Genomic DNA, 19440 nt, shown 5'->3' with positions numbered 1-19440 from the left:
TGGTGTCTTATTCAAAATTGTAGCACTACTTACTGTGATGTGATTACCCAAAAGCTTATTCAAAATGTTCAATACCCATATTACTCCTCAGACTTACCTTAAAACTAGGTATAAAGAAGGAAACCCAAGTTAAGGAAGCAATTGCTTAAACTCAATTATGATATAAAGATTTCCTGACCCCATCTTTGTACTTCTTAAAAACACAGAGAGGGGCACCACAGTGGCTCAGTCAGTTGAGCATCAGACTCTTGATATCAGCTGAGGTCATGATCTCAGGATCCTGGAATCAAGCCCCAGGCCAGGCTCTTCACACTTCATAGGAAGTCTACTTAAGGATTCGCTCTCCCTTCTCCTCTGCCCCTCCCCACACACAAGTGCTCAAAGATAATTACATCTTAAAAAAAAAAAAAAAAAAAAAAAGACGATGTGATAAATCTACTCTAGCTAACAGAACTGCTAAACTCAGGAAAAAAAAAAAAGTCATGAACAAAGGTTTACATAGTCATTAATGAGAATAAAGCAATTTTCCTTGAAAAGAATGTAAAGAAACATACCATTCTTTTGGTATGGAGACTAGTGAACTACACAGCAAAAAAAGCAGATGTTGAGAAACAGAAGCTCAGCCTGTCTTGCCTGAACCCTGTTTGAGTCAACAGACTGGGTCAATATACCAACTCTCCAGACTATTTAAGACTAGTGTATTTAAATCAATAAAATCGTAATACACCGTAACTAAGTTCATTTCCCTACCCTATCCATCCCTCAAACTAAACTAAAACCTTATACTCTTGTTTTCCATATGCCTTTTCTGCCCTGTTCAGCTCCCTGAAAAATACTTTCTGCTCCCTTGCCTTCCCTTCAAAATAAAGCTGGGAAAATGCTTCATAGCAATCCCTCCCAGCCTGGCAGTCACTCTGCTGAGATCCAAGGAGAAAAGACAAAGCTTTTGCCTGGGGGCTGCACTGGTCTATTTCTGAAATGCTGCATCAGCAACCAACAAGCAAGTTACAGAATCTATTGCAACAAGAAAAGACTTGTCAAAGAAGAGAGCATGTCTAAGTCTTATACACACCTTAGTAAGAATAAAAACTAGACTCAAGAATCAGTCATGTCTCCTGATCCAACAGTTTACCACATATTCACACTCAACACAACCTGCTGTTATATGACCTGTTTTCAATATATATTTCATAAGATTTTCTACTGCTAAGGAAACTCAGTTATAGACTGCCACTGAGATATTAAGCCAGTGATGTCATTCTAGCCAGACATTCGTTCTTTTCTCAACTACTTCTGTGGAACAAAGATATAATTTTATAGTACGGCCACTGTCAAAGACTCAAAACTATTCATTTCTACACTAGAGGGAAAAAATAATGTATGCCATTTATAAAGTTACCAAATATATCTAGAAATTTCTTTTTGCTATAGGAGAATATGTCACAGTAAATATAATTCTACTGAAATATATATAATGTATATGGTTATATGTTAAATGAATTCTAAATAGTATTTCCAAATCTGTCAAGAGAAAAACAGTTCCAATTAATTTTTTTAAATTGGAACATTAGGAATGCCTGGGTGGCTCAGCGGTTGAGCATCTGCCTCCGGCTCAGGGCCTCATCCCAGGGTCCCAGGATCGAGTCCAACATTGGGCTCCCCCCAGGAAGCCTACCTTCCCCTCTGCCTGTTTCTGCCTCTCTCTCTCTGTTTCTGCCTCTCTCTCATGAATGAATAAATAAAATACTTACTAAATAAATAAGTAAATAAATAAAATTGTAACATTAAAAAGTTATGAGGAGGGATCCCTGGGTGGCTCGGCGGTTTAGCGCCTGCCTTTGGCCCAGGGCACGATCCTGGAGTCCCGGGATAGAGTCCCACATCGGACTCCCTGCGTGGAGCCTGCTTCTCCCTCTGCCGGTGTCTCTGCTTCTCTCTCTCTCTCTGTGTCTCTCATGAATAAATAAATAAAATCTTAAAAAAAAAAAAAGTTATGAGGAAAACTGATTTAGTCCAAAGTCAAATTTCAAATCTGAATATCTCAAGGATGAAGCTTACAAAGTGTTTTTAATCAATCAAATCTCAAGAAAAACAATCATTCTATATAGATATATTGATATATTTATGCATACATTAAAACTTACATGTAACCAAGCAACATATGCCTATAGAAGATACTTTGATAAAATCTATAATATAGTTTGGTATATCCAAAATTCTTCAATGTAATTTAAAATGCAAAATCTAAAAGGGAGTTAAGGAAACAAATGAAAGCCACATATAAGCATTTCAAATGTTTTTTACAGTAACACAAACTCCTACTCCATAGGACCCTAGAGGCAGGTAAAGAGCAAAAAGTAGAAAGGCCTGAGTGAATCAAGGTACAAACTAAGTGAGGCAAGATTACAGATACAGGCAAATACATGTAAATCATGAGTACAATAGCCAAAAGCAAGGCTCTGTTAATAAAATGGTTAAAATCACAGTGGAAGTTGCTGTTACTGATGAAACCTGGTTACAAGATGATTCACAGATCACAACAGAACAATCCCCAAGTTAGCCACCCTCACTCTGCTGAAAGAACCTTACCCAACGCTTCACCACAGTCATTCCTCATGGCAGGGTCAGAAAGCCCTTGCAGAAACTCCTAAGAGCTCCCTCAAGGAGCTGGACTTGCCCTGAGAACTGCAGGCAAGCACTGCAGATTCTCCTGGAAAATCTGCACAGCAGAGCTCCTAGACCTGAATGTGGAGAGAAACTAAAGGCTTCCCCAATAAGGATTTTGGAATAACATTCACTGCGAACTTAAGGAGGCAAAGCCAAGGCCTGCCCTGGGTTCTTCGAAAAATTAGAGTATGCAATCAACACAGCGGGAAGCAACCACACTACCATACAAGTAATTAAGGACCAACAATTCACCTAGTAAACCCTAAAACTCCCAAATCATGACCCAACAATCTGCTTTTTCAAATAGCTCTATATTTTGTTTGCAAAGAATTGGTCACAAACGATGTATCATTATCATCTTTATTTTCTACAGATTAGAACATTTGGGCTGAGGGACACCTGAGTGGCTCAATCAGTTTAGTGTCTAACTCTTGATTTCAGCTCAGGTCATGATCTCAGGGTCCTGAGATTGAGCCCCACATGGAGCTCCAAGCTCAGGACAGAGTCTGTTTGTCCTTCTCCCTCTGCTCTTTCCCCTGCCCTCACCGCCCCCACCCTCAATACACACTCTTTCTCACATAAGTATATAAATACATAAATGAAATCTTTTTTAAAAATAAGGGGAAAAAAGAGCATTTGGACTGAGAAAAGTTCATTGGTCTTGCAAAATGCCAGATCTTAAGTTATGACCCGTGTCTGTCAAATCTCACACTCTTTAGAACAAGCAGTGAGTTTGGGAACCTCTTCCAAATCACAGACATTTGAGAAGCACAAGGGCTGACTGGATCAGCATGATGGAGATGCGAATAAATTTTAGTTCAGTTGAGTGCTATACCTTCATTTTACTAACATACAAATGTAATTTCAATCCAAGTTGTAACAAGAAAAATGAGAACTTTCTTGTGCTTGGCATTTAGTGTGTTATCACAAAGAAGTTATGGGCAATTTTAGCCTTAAGAGGACTCAGTTTGCATCTTTATTCTTGAGAAGAGGTGGTAAGTAACTAATGGACCTTTACCTACAAGTTTCCAAGTCCTCTGTAGCTGGAATAGAAAGTGCAAGGGACTTTAGCAGTGTGCAAGAAGTGACAGGTGTTGAGCACTGCAGCTCAGCTGCCAACTGGATGGACAATAGCGGTCAGGGAAGTGGAGGGTCAGAGAAGCCAGCAGGAACTGCAACGCATTCTATGAAAACAGAGCCTCGAAAATTAAATACAAAAAGGAAACAGAACCTAATGTAAGAGCACTGCTGTGCACTGATATCCCAGTGAGCTCAGTCATTAAGCTTACGCCATGCTCACACTCCTTTTCCTGCCGGTACCATCGTCACACAGGCTACTTTCCTCATACTCCCTACCTTTCTCTCAAGTCCTCTCTCTATGTGGATGTTCTCTGATCATACAAAAACCGTAACATTTCTAACCAGGAAGGACACCTGAAATAAGGCAAAAGATGAAAAAAATAAGCCAGGGGAAATGTATATGAAAAAAGTATCCTAAATATACAAAACCCTTGTGTCAATCAGTAAGAACACAAATGACCCATTTGTAAAATGACGAAAAAGCACAAACAGGAAAACAACACACAGAAAGGTACTCACTCACTGACAATCCAACAAATGCAAATAAAAATAACAATGACTTGTAATTTTTCAAACTATCTGATTGGTGAAGATGAAAATGATCCTCAAAACCCATGCTGAGGGGCAGCCCTGGTGGCGCAGCGGTTTGGCGCCGCCTGCAGGCTGGGGTGTGATCCTGGGGACCCGGGATCGAGTCCCACATCGGGCTCCCTGCATGGAGCCTGCTTCTCCCTCTGCCTGTCTCTCTGCCTCTCAGTCTCTCTCTCTCTCTCTCTGAATAAAATAAATAAATCTTAAAAAAAAAATTAAAAAAAAAAAAAACATGCTGAGGACTATGAAGAAAGGCATACCCCATGGAGGGCAGCGGTCACACAAACAGCTAAACCCTTTCCAGGGGGCAGTTTGGCAATTTGACTTGAAGCCTTAAAAACCATATGCCTTGTGACCAGTGATCCCACACCTAGGACTTTACCCTAAAGAAGATAATCACATCCTAGTTACAAACAGTGGTCCATTAAGAACAGGAAGCGTCAGTTCAAATGTTTCACAACCTTCACAATTCCAAGACCAGGAAATCCTTCCATCATAATGAGAAGGAATCAGATCAACATGAATGGAAAATGTATGAGCGAAGTGCTTCCTTCGTCAAGTGTTTTGCTTCACAAACTTGATCTTAGTTTCAAGTACCCAAATGGTGAGCATAAGGCCTTTTAAAGGTAATTTAAACAGCCCCATTGCTTCCTTGATGTTTATATACTGCATTTAAGTCCTCAACTTAAAAATTCACTCATTGGGCAGCCCTGGTGGCGCAGCGGTTTGGCGCCGCCTGCAGCCTGGGGTGTGATCCTGGGGACCCGGAATCGAGTCCCACATCAGGCTCCCTGCATGGAGCCTGCTTCTCCCTCTGCCTGTCTCTCTGCCTCTCTCTTTGTCTATGAATAAATAAAATCTTTTAAAAAAAAAAACTCACTCATTTATGCACATGTATGTGTGTCAGTCAAGATGGACCTAATGCCACACAGAATCAAACTGTGGCTTCAGGGTCAGGCACATTTCTGTAACCAAACATGCCTTTTCTACAAAAAAGGAAAGAGGTCATACGTAACTCAGGGACCTCATCTTTAAGTCCAGACTGCCGACTGCAGGGTTTTGTATCTGGCTCCTAGAAAGCACTTAACAAAGGGCACTTGTGGTATCATCATGGTTCTGACTGCTAGAAGCAGCTGCTTCTCCTTTCTGTGGATTCTATGGGTTCTGCAGCCCCAACACACTTACCACCCAGCAACCTTACCCAATTTGCTCTGGAAGCCAGACATTATCTACACATCTAAAACTAAATGTCAAAAATAAATAAATAAATAAAATAAAATAAAAAATAAAAATAAATGTCTAGGGATGCCTGGGTGGCTCAGTGGTTAAGCATCTGCCTTTGGCTTAGGGCGTGATCCCAGAGTCCAGGAATTGAGTCCTGCATCAGGCTCCCTCTAGGGAGCCTGCTTCTCTCTCTGCCTATGCCTCTGTCTCTCTCTCTCTCTCCCCGTCTCTCATGAATAAATAAATAAAATGCCTAATATAGTGAAACCATATCATTCATTACAGAGCTAACAGTACTGCAACACGTAAGCACTGCCCAATAAGAACAGATCTGAGGAGCTGGAAACCATTTGGAATAGTTTTGGAGCTGCCCCGTATGTTAGATGTACACATTTCTGCCTCTACCAGAAAAGGACACTTCGTATTTCTCAATACCAGGCTCTCTCCATGGCTTCTGGCAGCAATGTGTGTGTTCAGTAACAACCATCACCAACCATCCTCGGCTCAGCCTCTCAGATTACAAACTGCACATGCTGCCAATCAAAAATAGCCAGAACTTGATTCTGTACATCCCTGTTTCCATTTCTGCCCAGACACTGAGCTTCGTCAGGCACTGAAACATAACAAATAATATGTCACTTTAATAAGAAGCTGTATTATAATAGTTCTACTAAATATTATACTGAAATAACCACATTCAGGAATGCTCATTTAGAAACCTAAAAGAGTTTGTAATTGAGTTTCAACATTAGTGTCAAAAGACTCTTCTGAGATGCATTTATAACTTGAAAGGACATGATCTGAAGTATCATCAAACTTATGCTTATTCCTAGGGAAAACATACTTTTTTAAACAGCTTCCTTAGTTATATGTGTAATTTGATACCCTGTTAACTTTTGCCTAAACTTATCCTTTTCATTGGTTTTATAAAGGCATATGCTTTAAGACCATCTATTTCTAATAAATTTCCAACAAAATTAAAAATAGAAATCCTGAATTATGACAGTCTTTTGCTATCTGACCACCTGCAATTGTTATTACAGGGGTAATGTAATCTGAACTGCAAAATATTTTGAAGAGATCAATGTGCCACTATAGCCTAAAAATTAGTTTCAGCTGAAGGCATCAGAGTTCCTAAAAACCCTTATCTGACTAAAAGCAGAGCCTCTCAAAGGAACTGATTTAAGTCTCCTTCCTGGGAGCAATCAGGGAAGACTGACTCTTATCACCAGACAGAAGTCTTGACACCAAACCTAAGCAGCCACTGTCACTAACCATCATCTCTCTCATCTATTCTCTAACGGCACATTTCTTTTCCAGAAAGATATTTTTCCCATAGGTGCCTTTTTCTTCTCCACTTCTCTTATTAAGAAGTCCTCTGTTCTCTCCATAAGTGATCTCTCTCCTCCCCTTCTCTTAAGTTGGTATAGAAGCCACAAATTCTAGCTCCCTACTTTGAGTCGCTTTTTCTGTGATTAAATCAGTCTTTTCTCTTGTTAGTCTGTCTTTTGTCAGCTTAATTTGCAGACTCCAATTCTTACACATAAGAAGATAGAGGAAAATCTCTTCCTCCTGACAAATTAAACCTACAAAATACATTATGTGAGTGTGTATGAGAATCATGCTTTTTTATTAATTACCGTCAATGCAATTATGATTAACATAACACTTCCTCTTTAAGTCTTCCTCTTACCTTATTTTAAACTTCCTCTTAATCTTTGTTTCTAACTCTTAGATTGTTTTCAAGTATTATCCTCCTAAGTATAATTTAGCAAAAAGAATTTGTTCCCCTTTTGTACTTCTAATAAATTAGGACATAATTAAGCATTAGAAGCAATATTACTCTTTGCAGTTTTATAAAAACTCTCTAGTACAATCAAACTGAAACATCTTGTTGATTAAATAAATCAAGTAGCTATTTCAGCAACCACTGAGAACTGGAAGCTTTCTAAAATACAGAATGGGGCAGCCCGGGTGGCCCAGCAGTTTAGCACCGCCTTCGGCCCAGGGTGTGATCCCAGAGACCCGGGATCGTCAGGCTCCCTGCATGGAGCCTGCTTCTCCCTCTGCCTGTGTCTCTGCCTCTCTCTCTCGCTCTGTGTGTCTGTGATGAATACATAAATAAAATCTTAAAGAATAAATAAAATATACAGAATTAAGATACACACACATACACAAAGTTACTTTGTACAAAACAATGAGAGCCAACCTCAACCAGAGTTTGTTTTAAAACTGATCCAATGATAATAAAAACGATTAATTTTCTTGGTTTCTCATTCTGTTTTTGAATGGGGCAGCCCCGGTGGCCCAGCAGTTTAGCACCGCCTTCAGCCCAGGGTGTGCTCCCTGCTTCTCTCTACCTGTGTGTCTCTGCCCTCCTCTCTCTCTCTCTCTGTTTCTCATGAATAAATAAATAAAAATCTTAAAAAAAAAAAAAGATGTACTTATTCATTTGAGAGAGATAGAGAGAGGTGGAAGGGAGGGGCAGAGAGGGAGAGAGAATCTCCAGTAGACTCCCTGCTGAACGCAGAGTCCAACATGGAGCTCATGACCCACAAGATCATGACCTGAGCCAAAACCAAAAGTCGAAGAGTCGGAGGCTTAACCTGAGCCACTCAGGCCCCCCATAATAATCCCAATCTTTTAATTCAACTTTTTACCACCTCAGAAGCCCTGGTCTTTATTTCTAAGCTGCACTTGTGTACTGCATGTAATAACCTACTTGTACTTGTTTCTATACAGGCTCCCAAGTAGACCATAAGCCCCTTGGGCCCAATTCTTCTGTCCCTGTAATCCCAGAGCCTAACACAGTGCCTGATGAATAAATATATGAGATGAATAAATAAATGAAGAAAGGAAGATGTAACCGTTTTCACATTCTACTTTTTTCTTTTCTGTTTCTTTTCTGCTAAATCATCTGATCTTTCCAGGTAAACTATAATCAGAGATGATAAAGGAAGAATAGATCATTTGTAATCAAATCAGTGCTTGAATAAAAACCTGTATGATATCCATCTTTTCCTATATTAATATTCACAGACCTTTCACCACCATCTTATTGTTTCTTGGTATCTATTCTCAATTCAGAATAGTTGAAAAAGTCTTGTAATTGAATAAAGTTGAACAAATCAGAAAGCTTATAAAGCTATTACTGATAGAGCCCATATGTGCCAGGACCTGAGCCAAATCTTTAGTACGGTTTTTCTTCATTTTCAAAAACTCACTAAAGGGTTGTATTTAGAAAATGGAGTCTGAGAAAGATTACATAACTTGCCCCAAAGTCACTTTGCTAGTAAACTAGGGCACCTAGGTTTGTACCCACGCCTCTTCAGATTGCGTGCCTGTTGACTAAAACTTTAAAATTTTTAGACCTTATTTCTTAAGATTAGAATAGTGGTGCAGACAGAATTTGAAGAGCTTATGCTTTCATCTTCATTATTACCAACTACCAAAATGCCATTCACCATTATCAGGTATCTTGTTGAATCCTTGTTAACCACCAAATCACTAAAGAGCACAGAAGTCCCCGAAAGAAATAAATGCAGTCCCCTTAAGTGTGGTAGCATCTGCTCCAGGCTCCCAATCCCACTGGGGCCCTCTTATTGCTGAGACATTCAGGTATACCAGCAATTCTCCCAGCATACCTTTAAAACAAGAACTAGAGACTAGTAAGGCTATGGGGAAAGGGCACTCTGACCACAGCAGGGTCAAACTGCTACAACTTTTTTACAGGACCATCTGTCAGCATGTATTAAGTAATAATTTTTTTAAATGTATATCCTTTAACACAGAAGGTCCACAAGTAAAAGTTTATCATAAGTAACTGGATAATGCCTACAGATGTCTAAATAAGGACCTAAAGATCAGACAGTAGAATGATCAAAGTATCCAAGATGTGGACATAGGACGGCCTGTTATGCAGTCATGAAAATGGTGATGCACCTGCGTATTTACCACCCTGCTAAAATGTCCACAAAATACTGCATATGTAAAATGCAGATTATAAAATATACTATACTCTTTTTTTGAAAACTATATATGTACTTTTAAAAATTTGTAAGAGAAAAAATTAAAAGTGTACAAGAGTATGCATCAAATGTTAACAGTGGTGATCTATGCAGTATGCTTATGTGTTAGACTAGAAAGTAAAACAGAACTTTGCCTATTTTCTTTATTTTTTTTTTAATTCTTTTCCCACAGTGGTCATTTTATTACTGGTAAAATAACGAAATAACAACATTTGTAATTATATCAATCCCTTAAAAATGCCTAAGAGAAGGGCTCCTGGGTGGCTCAGTTGGTTAAGCATCTGCCTCTGGCTCAGGTCATGATCCCAGCGTCCTGGAGTTGGGCTCCCTGCTCAGTGGGGAGTCTGCTTCTTCCTTTTTCTCTGCTCCTCCCCCCAACTCGTGCTCGCTCTCTCTCAAATAAATTAATTAAATATATATATTTTTTTAATGCCAAAGAGCTGGTGAACAAAATCGATCAGAACAGATTTTTCTCTTCCTAAAGTTTTCCTTTTGATGCCTTCAAGTTTTTTAAATTGTTCACAGCTAAGCCTGGAGTAAATTCATAGGAGGATTAAGCTGCAAGAGACTTCCTAGTTTTATATCCTGTTTTCAATTCTCTATGGAATGGGCAGCCCCAGTGGCGCAGTGGTTTAGCGCTGCCTGCAGGCCGGGGTGTGATCCTAGAGACCCAGGATCGAGTCCCACATCAGGCTTCCTGCATGGAGCCTGCTTCTCCTTCTGCCTGTCTCTGCCTCTCTCTTCGCTCTTTCTGAATGAATAAATAAATAAATCTTTTAAAAAAAAAATTCTCTACGGAATGATATATATTCTTGGACTTACAGGAAAGCTGACATTGAAGGTTTAGTTCCTAGAATTTAAACTCAGGTCCTCTAACAAATAAAGAGTAAAGACTGCACAAAACTCCATCCGCAGAGCAAAGGATAGTCTTCTTAAAAACACACAAAATAGATCTTTGATGGATGAGGCAATATTTTCTACCAATCCTCATTACAAAGGTGAATTTCAAAAGACAAGATCCAAAAGTAGCAGATATTTTTAAAGACCTGACAAAATTAACTTCTAAATAAAAAAAAATATATATATATTCCGAGATGACAATCGTACTCGACATACCATAGACCTGCAATAAATATTCCTTGATTTGAAAATAAACAGCACTCTTTTTTTTCTGATGAATATAGATAATTTAAATGTAGTAAGAATTCAAGTAAACACCTAAAAAGAGAAACTATTTAAAATGTACTATAAACCTAGGGTTATAAAAAAAAAATGTGTTCACTGGTCTAAGTACAGAGAAAAGCACAAATCTTGCTTATAGGAACAGGTGGGAGTCCCAAAAACCCATTTGTAAAGAAGTATTTCCCATCAAAACAATGTCACGCTGGTAGTGAACTCCCAGCCTGATCCATAAAGGGTAGTGAGAACTATTTATCCAAAAACTGTGTCTTAGGTGAATGGCACTAGTGGTCTAAGAGAAGAAACAGATATAGGGGAATAAATAAACCTTTCAGCTGAGCCCCTCTCCACAGAGGGCTCTCCAGCTAAGAGATGCCACTCCCCAAGTCATACCCTCTTTCTGGGGGCAGCCCATGTCCAAATGGTCAACAAAGGAGAGCAAGTTTAAAGGCCCCGCCTCCATGCTTCAAGGTGAAAGAATTCCTCAGGACCTTCCCCACTAAAGAGCTCCCTGTTCTAACTGTGTGGCAGTTCAACTCCTCCCTCTGCTCAATCCTGCTTCCCTCACTGTCCAGCTAGTGCATTTCCAGTAATATTCCTACACAAAGATATTTCTAGAATCTAAGATGCATTTGTAATTTCCTTGCTGTCAATTTTGCACGCAGATGCCTTAGCATCCATGTTCAGTCATCAACTGCAGTGAGAGGTTCTTCAAATTAAGGTGGATCATTCACGGAGACTTCATCATGTCAGAGCCAAGTGGGGCATCGTAAAATACAGCTCACTGGTCAAAGTTTGTGCCTTCTCTAACCCTGACTATGGCAATGTTTGGCCCATTTCTTCCCTTTTTCCCCATTCATTTCATAAAACAAGCTGCAAATAAGAAATACACAGCTTCACACAGGTATATACATAACTGCTAAATATACCTGAGTTTGCCATTTCAGAGGAAAGTAATAATAGGAACGCCATAATCAGCTTGAAGTTTACAAAGGAAGAGGTATCACCAGCCTAATAAAAAATTTCCTCACACTGCCTTAAAGTGGTCTAATCTTTTGGAGAAAAAAGGAAATAGCCAACTTGAAGATTCTGTACAAACAAAAAATAAAAAGGTAAACCAGACCACCAGGACTGGAATGCAAGCCCCATGAGGATCAGGATGTCTTCCCTTGATTACCACTGTACCCTTTAATACTTAGCATAGTACTCTAACACTAAGTGCTATTTTTTGAAGGAGTGAATAACAGCTATCGTTCACAGATCACTTCTCTTGAGGAACTTTGCTAAGCATGGTAGAAATGTAACAAGACTTTAAAACAAACTTCGAACTGGGCAGGAAAGTGACACTCTGAGCCTCACAATAACCCTATGAGGGAACCAATGTAATAAATACAGATTTTTTTTTTTTTCCCACTTTAAAGGCGAGGAAATCAAGTCTGAGAAATCAAGTTTGCCAAGAAGGCAGAGCTCTAAGGGGGCTGAGCCACAAGTTTGTCTTCCTTCCCCTCTGCCACATCAAGACCAAAACAAAGTTGAGAGCTTGCAAAACCAGAGAACATGGAGAAGACTGCCTGGCCAAACACTGTACTACCAAACAGTCAAAACCAGGATTCCAAAAACAAAAACAAAAACAAAAAACCAGGATGCCTGTTCCTGGAAAAAAGAAAAACGTTCCTATTTCAATATTGCAGAGACACAGTCAGTGGGGCCTATGCCTCTGTTCTTGGCAGGCTACACTTCAACCTTCTATGTCCAGAGCACTGTGGGGTTCTAAGAAGCACAGGGGTCCGTTTAAAAAGTGACTGATCTGCATAAAGAATGGCTTCAAAAGCTGAAAAGCTACAAGGTAAAAGCCAGATATAAAGATCCTAACCCCCCTTCATTAAAATACACCTCTATTCCCTTCCCTGAAAAACTGCCTGACTACAGGAATTCAAAGAACTGTCCTAGCAAGAAAGAAGTCCCTGCCCGGCAGGCACCCTGTGGCGGAAGCCACGTCTCTGGAGTGACCAGGGCAGTCCGGCCACACCTTCCTATGCCCTGAGCGCCCCTCGGAAGGTGCTTCCAGGCTCTGCCTGCGACCAGCAGGCTTCCTTCCACAGCTGTAAAACAGAATCATATAGAGGATGATCTTTTTTTTTTTTTTTTTTTGAACTCCGGCCTGAGAACGGAAGTCAAGTTCAGATTCTCTTCCTTCCTCGAGCGAGCAGGAGAATCGAAGAGCGCGCGCGCGCACAAGCACAAGCACAAGCACGCACACGCCCCGGAGCAGGAAGGTCTCGGGGCCTCCTCACCTGTGGGACCGCCGCCGGGAGGAAGGACGGGGGGACCGGGCCGCGGGGCAGACGGGGCGGGTGTCGGAGCTGCCGACCGGATCATCTCCGCAACTTGGGCAGCTCTCCCCCTCCCTGGCCCCCTGCCCCCACGGCCCGGGGCGCACGCACTCGGCCCGCGCAGCACCCGCAGGGCCCGAGGGGCGCCGCCCGGGGTCCCAGGCGCTCTGCACCCCGCGGCGCGCACCCCGGGCGCCGCGCAGACCCCGGGCAGGGGCAGCCGCCGCGGGGCGGAGAGGCGGGGTGAGCACTTCCTGACTCTCGCATTGTCCGCGCCCCGCCCGCGCCCGCCCGCCCGCGCCCCGCGCCCCGCGCCCCGCCGTCCCCGTCGGGGAGGAAGTTGGCGCTCGCCCCGCCAGCCCCGTCTTACCGTTCCTGGCGTCGCCCGCCGCTGCAGCCCCCGCGGCGGCCGCGGCGTTGGCGGCGCCAGTCCCCGCGCCTCCGGCGCCCGCCGCGCCCCCGGTGCCCGGCGCGCCCGCCGCCGCCGCCCCGCAGCCGGCCGCCGCCGCCGCCAGGCCCCCCCCGGCCGCCGCGCCCGCCGCGCCCGCCGCTGCCAGGGCCCCGGCTCCATTTTCCTGCTCGTCGCCGCTGCTGTTGGCGCGCTTGTTTTTGCGGCCGCCTTTGCTGTTTTTGGGGTTGGGCATCTCGCGAGCGTCCAGGTGCCCGGCGTCAGGGAAGGCGGCTCCCCGCCGCACGGCCGGGGGGCAGAGAATGGAGGGCGCGGGCCGGCGGCTCCTCGGAAGCCCGTCTAGCCGCGCGGCCCGCGCCGCGCCATCCCGGCCGCCGCGCCCTCCCCGGCTTCCTGGAGCCGGCGCGCGGCCACCAGAGGCTCGCAGCCGCGCGAGCGCCGCGGGCTCGGGACGCGAGCTAGGAGCTCCCGAGCCGGAGGGAAAAGGCGGGTCTCCGGCTTGTTTTGATTCGGCTCCGCTGACACGCTCTGGCCCCGCCCCCGCCCGTGACGACACTGGGGATTCGGCCTGGCCGCGCCCACCAGGTGACCTCACGGCGGAGCGGACCGGCCGCGTGACGTCACGCCCGCGCTGAGCCGGCCGCTTTCGAGTGACGTCATCCCGACGCCCTCACCCGGGGTCCGCGGGGCTCCCGGGCCTCGGCGAAGCGGGCTTCGTCCGGTGGCGCCTAAGCCAATCCGGTGGCATCTCAAGTAGTTATTGGGTGGCCTCCTGACCTCCGTGTAATTGAGGCTTAGAACAATATGATCCGGAAAAACAGGCGGCTGACTGGAACAAGAAGTGAAAACAAAGGATTTCGGATTCATAATCCATCAAAACACTTTACCCTGCAAGAACAACCTTAGGCTCAGTGACTACAGAAATAAGATTGAGTTCCCAGACAAGGGGAATGAACAGCAGGGTCATGAATGCGAAGCCGGCACAGCACTGGGGTGAAAGGACCCACCAGCCAGGGCTAACACTAAACGTTGCCTGTGACCAAGAAGCAGGCCTTGCCTGGTGGGGTGGTGGGGGGGTGGGGGGGTGGGGAACGGGGACCCACAGCCGCCGCGGATAGGGCTGAAGTGTCCTGAAGGAGAGATGGCTGCGTTGCGAGCAGCCTAAGGTTAGAACATGACACCTGTGAAGACAGGTGGTGGCGTGAGGGCAGGAGACAGCCCCTGGGGAGGGTTTTCCATGGGCTCCCGTTACTGCAACTTTATTCTGCCTTTTCACAGACCAGCTTCTTCCCAAACCTCAGGTCCCAGATCAAACACACCCCTCCTTCAGAATGTTGTCACAGAAACACCTTCCCGGAGGAGCTATCACAAGTATCACTGTTTATTTTTCTCATCCATCTCTCATTAAGTTGTCAATGTACATGTTTGCTTATTCCTATCTGTCTCCTTCTCACTCACATGAAAGCTCCAGAGGTAATAGATTTTATCAGTCGTGGGCACCTCAGGGAACAACAGCTAGCTTATATTTACTGAGTATATAAATGAGATTCTTTTTCCCATGAACTATGGAGGAAAACTATTTTAGCTGACAATTTATAGTTTTCCCCTCCTATAGTGCAATCTTCTTTAATTAACCCAGCTCTTCAGTAAAGGCTCAGGGGCTCTGTGGTAAAGCATAGAGAGACAGGCAGGGAAGTCCAGGGAAGAGAACCCTCCCCATGCTCAACTTCTGGAGGGGTTCTGATTGGGAGCAGAGTCCACAGCAGAGCTCAGAGCTACTGGGAGGAGCACTGGATACCCAGAAGCAATTGCCAGTTGGACTTTCCCGCAGGAAAATGATGAACCTTTTAGTTCCCTAGTATACATTGATGGTTACATTAGATATTTTGTGCCTATATTACCACATCTATTTTTCCCCCACTCTGACTTCCTCTAAGCACTTAGAGGAGCAGGGAGTGAGTCTGTCTTTCTACCTAACTCTGCAAAGTCTAGCAGAAAGCCTGATCCACAGTAAAGGGGTCAATAAAAATCTGTTGAATGGAGAATGTCTAATGCACTTTTCTTCTGGCTACATCTTTCTGAACCTTGAAGTCTCAACTAAATCATCAATTCTCTAGGATATCTCCCAACGACAGCCCAACGTTAGATTTGCCGCCAGGTTCTCCCTATAACTTCCCGACCAACACAGCTTGCACACAAGGTATTGAAAATGCCTGTTTACTTGTCTTTTGTCTGGGCCCCTACTGGACTGCCAGCCCTGTGATGGCAGAAGCTGTGTCTGTCTTCGTCATCCTTGATGTCTAGCACGGTGCGTGGTACACAGTAAGTATTTAATAAATGCATGACCAGTGCATGAATAAATGAATGGACAAATGCTTTGAAGGTATTTGCAGGAGGATTTGGTCACCACCTGGGCCCGTGAAGTCAAAATATTCTGAAAACTGGAGGGAATTTTGCCAGTGGTTGATTAAGTGAAAACTTCAGGTAGAGAATGGAGGAGCTGAAGATAATGAGTTAATGTGACCCATTCAGACTTACCTTAATTTTGTTACTGGGATCCTTCACTAGAGGCGGCTGAGAGATCTCACAATATTTTGGTGACCTTGGCTTTGACCTTTCTCTTTCTTTCTTTCTTTCTTTCTTTCTTTCTTTCTTTCTTTCTTTCTTTCTTTCTTTTTTGAATGGTGAAAATAAAGTCTTGTGTTAGGATACAAGAAAATTGAGATAACTGTTTTCTTGAATAAGCACAGTGCTGTCATGCCATATTGGATCAGAGTATGTATGTACCCTGCAGACAGATATTCACACCAGCTGCCTCCCACCTCTACATAACTGAGACTGAAGAATTGGAAGCTTTCCCACAAAAATATCATAATTGGCTCAAAGCACACAGTCATCCAGCCGGTTGCTGTTCTTGTTCATTGTGTAAGCCACCTCCTTCTCATTCAAAATAAAACAATCAAAAGGAGGAAAGAGAAGCTGGGCCACTGCTTCCATGCTTAACCTTGCTCATCTATTTTTAGCCTTAAGCAAATTGGATGCAGAGGCAATGGTTAAAATTTTATTTCTGAAGAAAAGTACTAAAATCAAGATATTAGAAACAAAATTTAGATAAGGTTAAGAATCTCCATTTCCTACTTCCATACAACATGTGGAATTTCCCTGGAATGCTAACTCTTTTTTCTTTCCCTTTTCACACATCTGACAGAGAGAGAAAGGGAGAAAGAAAACTTGTCTAAAGTACAAAAGGTGGATGGTAACACAAAGCCACCCCCCTCAGATGCTTCCAGAAGGAAATATGAAGAGCTCTAGGAAACCATGGAAGCCACTATGCTCTGTACGTCCACATTTGGCTTCTCTTTCTTTAATTTCCCTGATCAACCCATGCGCTCTGAAATAAATTTCAGAAAAAGTATTTCGGTACTCAAGGTTTCCTTCCCCCAAACTTCATCATGCACTCCCTATCAGGTCTTTGCCAAACTGGGCAGCAAACACAACAACAATCCATATCATCATAGGTAAACAATTTATACCCTTGAAAAGGGACAACCTAATCTTCAAGGCTGATCAGAATAAGTGGTCATTGGTTGAATGTTCTTGTTCTGTTTGTGTTTTTGCTTGACATTTGTACCTGGTCTTCTAAACTCCGGGGGTCAACTAAGTCCTTTGAGCTAGAAATAGCTTGATCTGCTGAAGTCACTTCAAGTAAATATAACTTGAGCAATGCCTATTATCTCTATACACCAGTTTCTTCTTCTAGAAATAGCGTCTCCTATGCCCAGAGGTTTACTTTGAGGAATAGTAATAATTGTGATTATAAAGAATTCTGACAAAAGGAAATAGTAATGCAAATAATGATATGAATTTTTAAATGCCATAGGTCTGCTGTCCTATTAAACTATTCCCAATTATCGTTATTAATATTTTTCTCAAATATGTATCCTCAAAATCTGTTTTCAGGCCCTTAGTTTGACTTTTATATTGTTTCCGTAATCTACAAAAGCAATCATATAAAAGATCAGAATTCTGTTCTCAGTGACCCCTGAACCTACTGCTTACTCTAATCTCTGTGCCTTCTTTGCTCATATTGTTGTCTCAGCTCAGCATCGACGCTGTCATGGACCCCAATAATCTAAATAGGACACTCCTTTCAAAAGATATATAAATTATCTTTTCCAGGACAGATATCTCTGGGTTCATATTATTCAATATTCTTTTACTTTATACCTCTGTGTGCTCACCACCTGGCTATTCCAATGTTTTCCAAACTATGGATCATATTCTCTTAGCAGATTGTGAGATCAGTTCAAAGGGTTTCCACCAGCATTTTTTTGAAAACTGACACAGAGGAGAAAACATCAGAATTCATTCCGTATAGAAATTAAGTATTTTTTGTAAAAATATATTATTTTTGTAAAATTTGGTTTACACACACACATATATATGTATATATATGAAAATTGAGATAACTATTTTCTTGAATAAGCACATTGCTGTCATGCCACATTTGGCTTCTCTTTCTTTAATTTCCCTGATCAACCCATGCGCTCTGAAATAAATTTCAGAGATTAGAATATGTATGTATGTACCCTGCAGACAAATATTCACACCAGCTGCCTCTCACCTCTACATAACTGAGACTGAAGAATTGAAAGCTTTATATATATATCTGTATTAAGCTTTCTATATAAAGCTGTGTGTGTGTGTGTGTGTGTGTGTGTATATATATATATATATATATATATATATATATATATATATATTCTCATTGTGGTCGCAAGCCAAAAATATCTGGAAGCTACTTGCCATACCATACCATGAAATACTTGATTGATATGGGGCTGTCTTTCCATGGGCTTCTCACTTCAGGGTGAGCATTTTCTCTCTCCAAATATGTATTAAATTCTGCAAAGACAAGCATCATATCTTTTATCTTTTTTTTTAAGATTTTATTTATATATTAATGAGAGACACAGAGAAAGAGAGGCAGAGACATAGGCAGAGAAAGAAACAGGCTCCATGCAGGGAGCCCGATGCAGGACTCAATCCCAGGACCCCAGGATCACACCCTGAGCTGAAGGCAAACGCTCAACTGCTGAGCCACCCAGGTATCTCATATTTTTTATCTTTTATATTTCTTCCAATGAAGGTACCATCAAGAAGTTTTGCTTGCATGCTCCGTACATACTCACACATTGAGTTTTGGTGTAAAAATATACCAAACTCAAAAACCTGAAATTCTATTGGGAAAGGGGAAGGGTGCACAACAAAACAACAAAGGAAACAAGAATCAACTAATAACAAAGAAAACAAAAAAGATGGGTAAGTCGTGTTTTGTTTTGGAACTTTTTATTTTGGAGGGGGGTAGTCCCCTCAGGTCCCCAGAAGACAGAAAGGTTAATGGAGGCTAAATTGTCAAAGAAGCCTTCGTGGGGAAGCCATGAAGATCAGTCTTTTAAAAGGACATGAAAGTGGGACACCTGGGTGGTTCAGTGGTTGAGCGTCTGCCTTTGGCTCAGGGCATGATATCGGAGTCCCGCATCACATCAGAGTCCAGCATGGAGAAGCCTGCTTCTTCCTCTGCCTATGTCTCTGCCTCTGCCTGTCTCTCGTGAATAAATAGATAAAATCTTTTAAAAAATAAAAAAATAAAAAGGCATGAAAGCCAAGGCACCTGATTGGTTCAGTTGGAAGAGCATGTGACTCTTGATCTCAGGGGTTGTGAGTTTGAGCCTCATGTTGGGGTATAGAGATTACTAAAAATTAAATAAATAAACATTAAAAATAAATTAATTAATGATAAAAGGACATGAAAGCAAGAATGAGTATAGAGCCTACAGGGGTACGAGAGGAAGCCTTAGCAACTCTGGAGTTTGTTGGGTAGCATTGGAAAACAGATCATGATGCGCACAATACAGCAATGGACACA

General features: G+C 42.5%; 1 protein-coding gene across 6 annotated transcripts in view; it reads right to left on the bottom strand.

Annotated features, from left to right (window-relative positions):
- HECA (hdc homolog, cell cycle regulator) overlaps positions 1-13796 on the bottom strand; it is a 175117-nt gene extending 161321 nt beyond the window's left edge. For 3 of the 6 annotated variants that reach the window (XR_013377845.1, XM_077895084.1, XM_077895093.1), the window contains exon 1: positions 13473-13796. Coding sequence is in view for 5 of the 6 variants with exons in the window: in XM_077895084.1 (XP_077751210.1) it covers positions 13473-13746 (274 nt within the window). In the remaining variant the exon portion in view is untranslated. Of the gene's footprint in view, positions 1-13063; positions 13164-13472 lie in introns of those variants that run through there. The other 3 variants (XM_077895110.1, XM_077895122.1, XM_077895112.1) reach the window with 1 other exon arrangement.
- Between the last annotated feature and the right edge of the window lie 5644 nt (positions 13797-19440).

The sequence above is a fragment of the Canis aureus genome, chromosome 1 (genome assembly GCF_053574225.1).
Source record: "Canis aureus isolate CA01 chromosome 1, VMU_Caureus_v.1.0, whole genome shotgun sequence".
Taxonomy (NCBI): Eukaryota; Metazoa; Chordata; class Mammalia; order Carnivora; family Canidae; genus Canis; species Canis aureus.
This window is presented reverse-complemented; position numbering and strand designations above follow the sequence as displayed.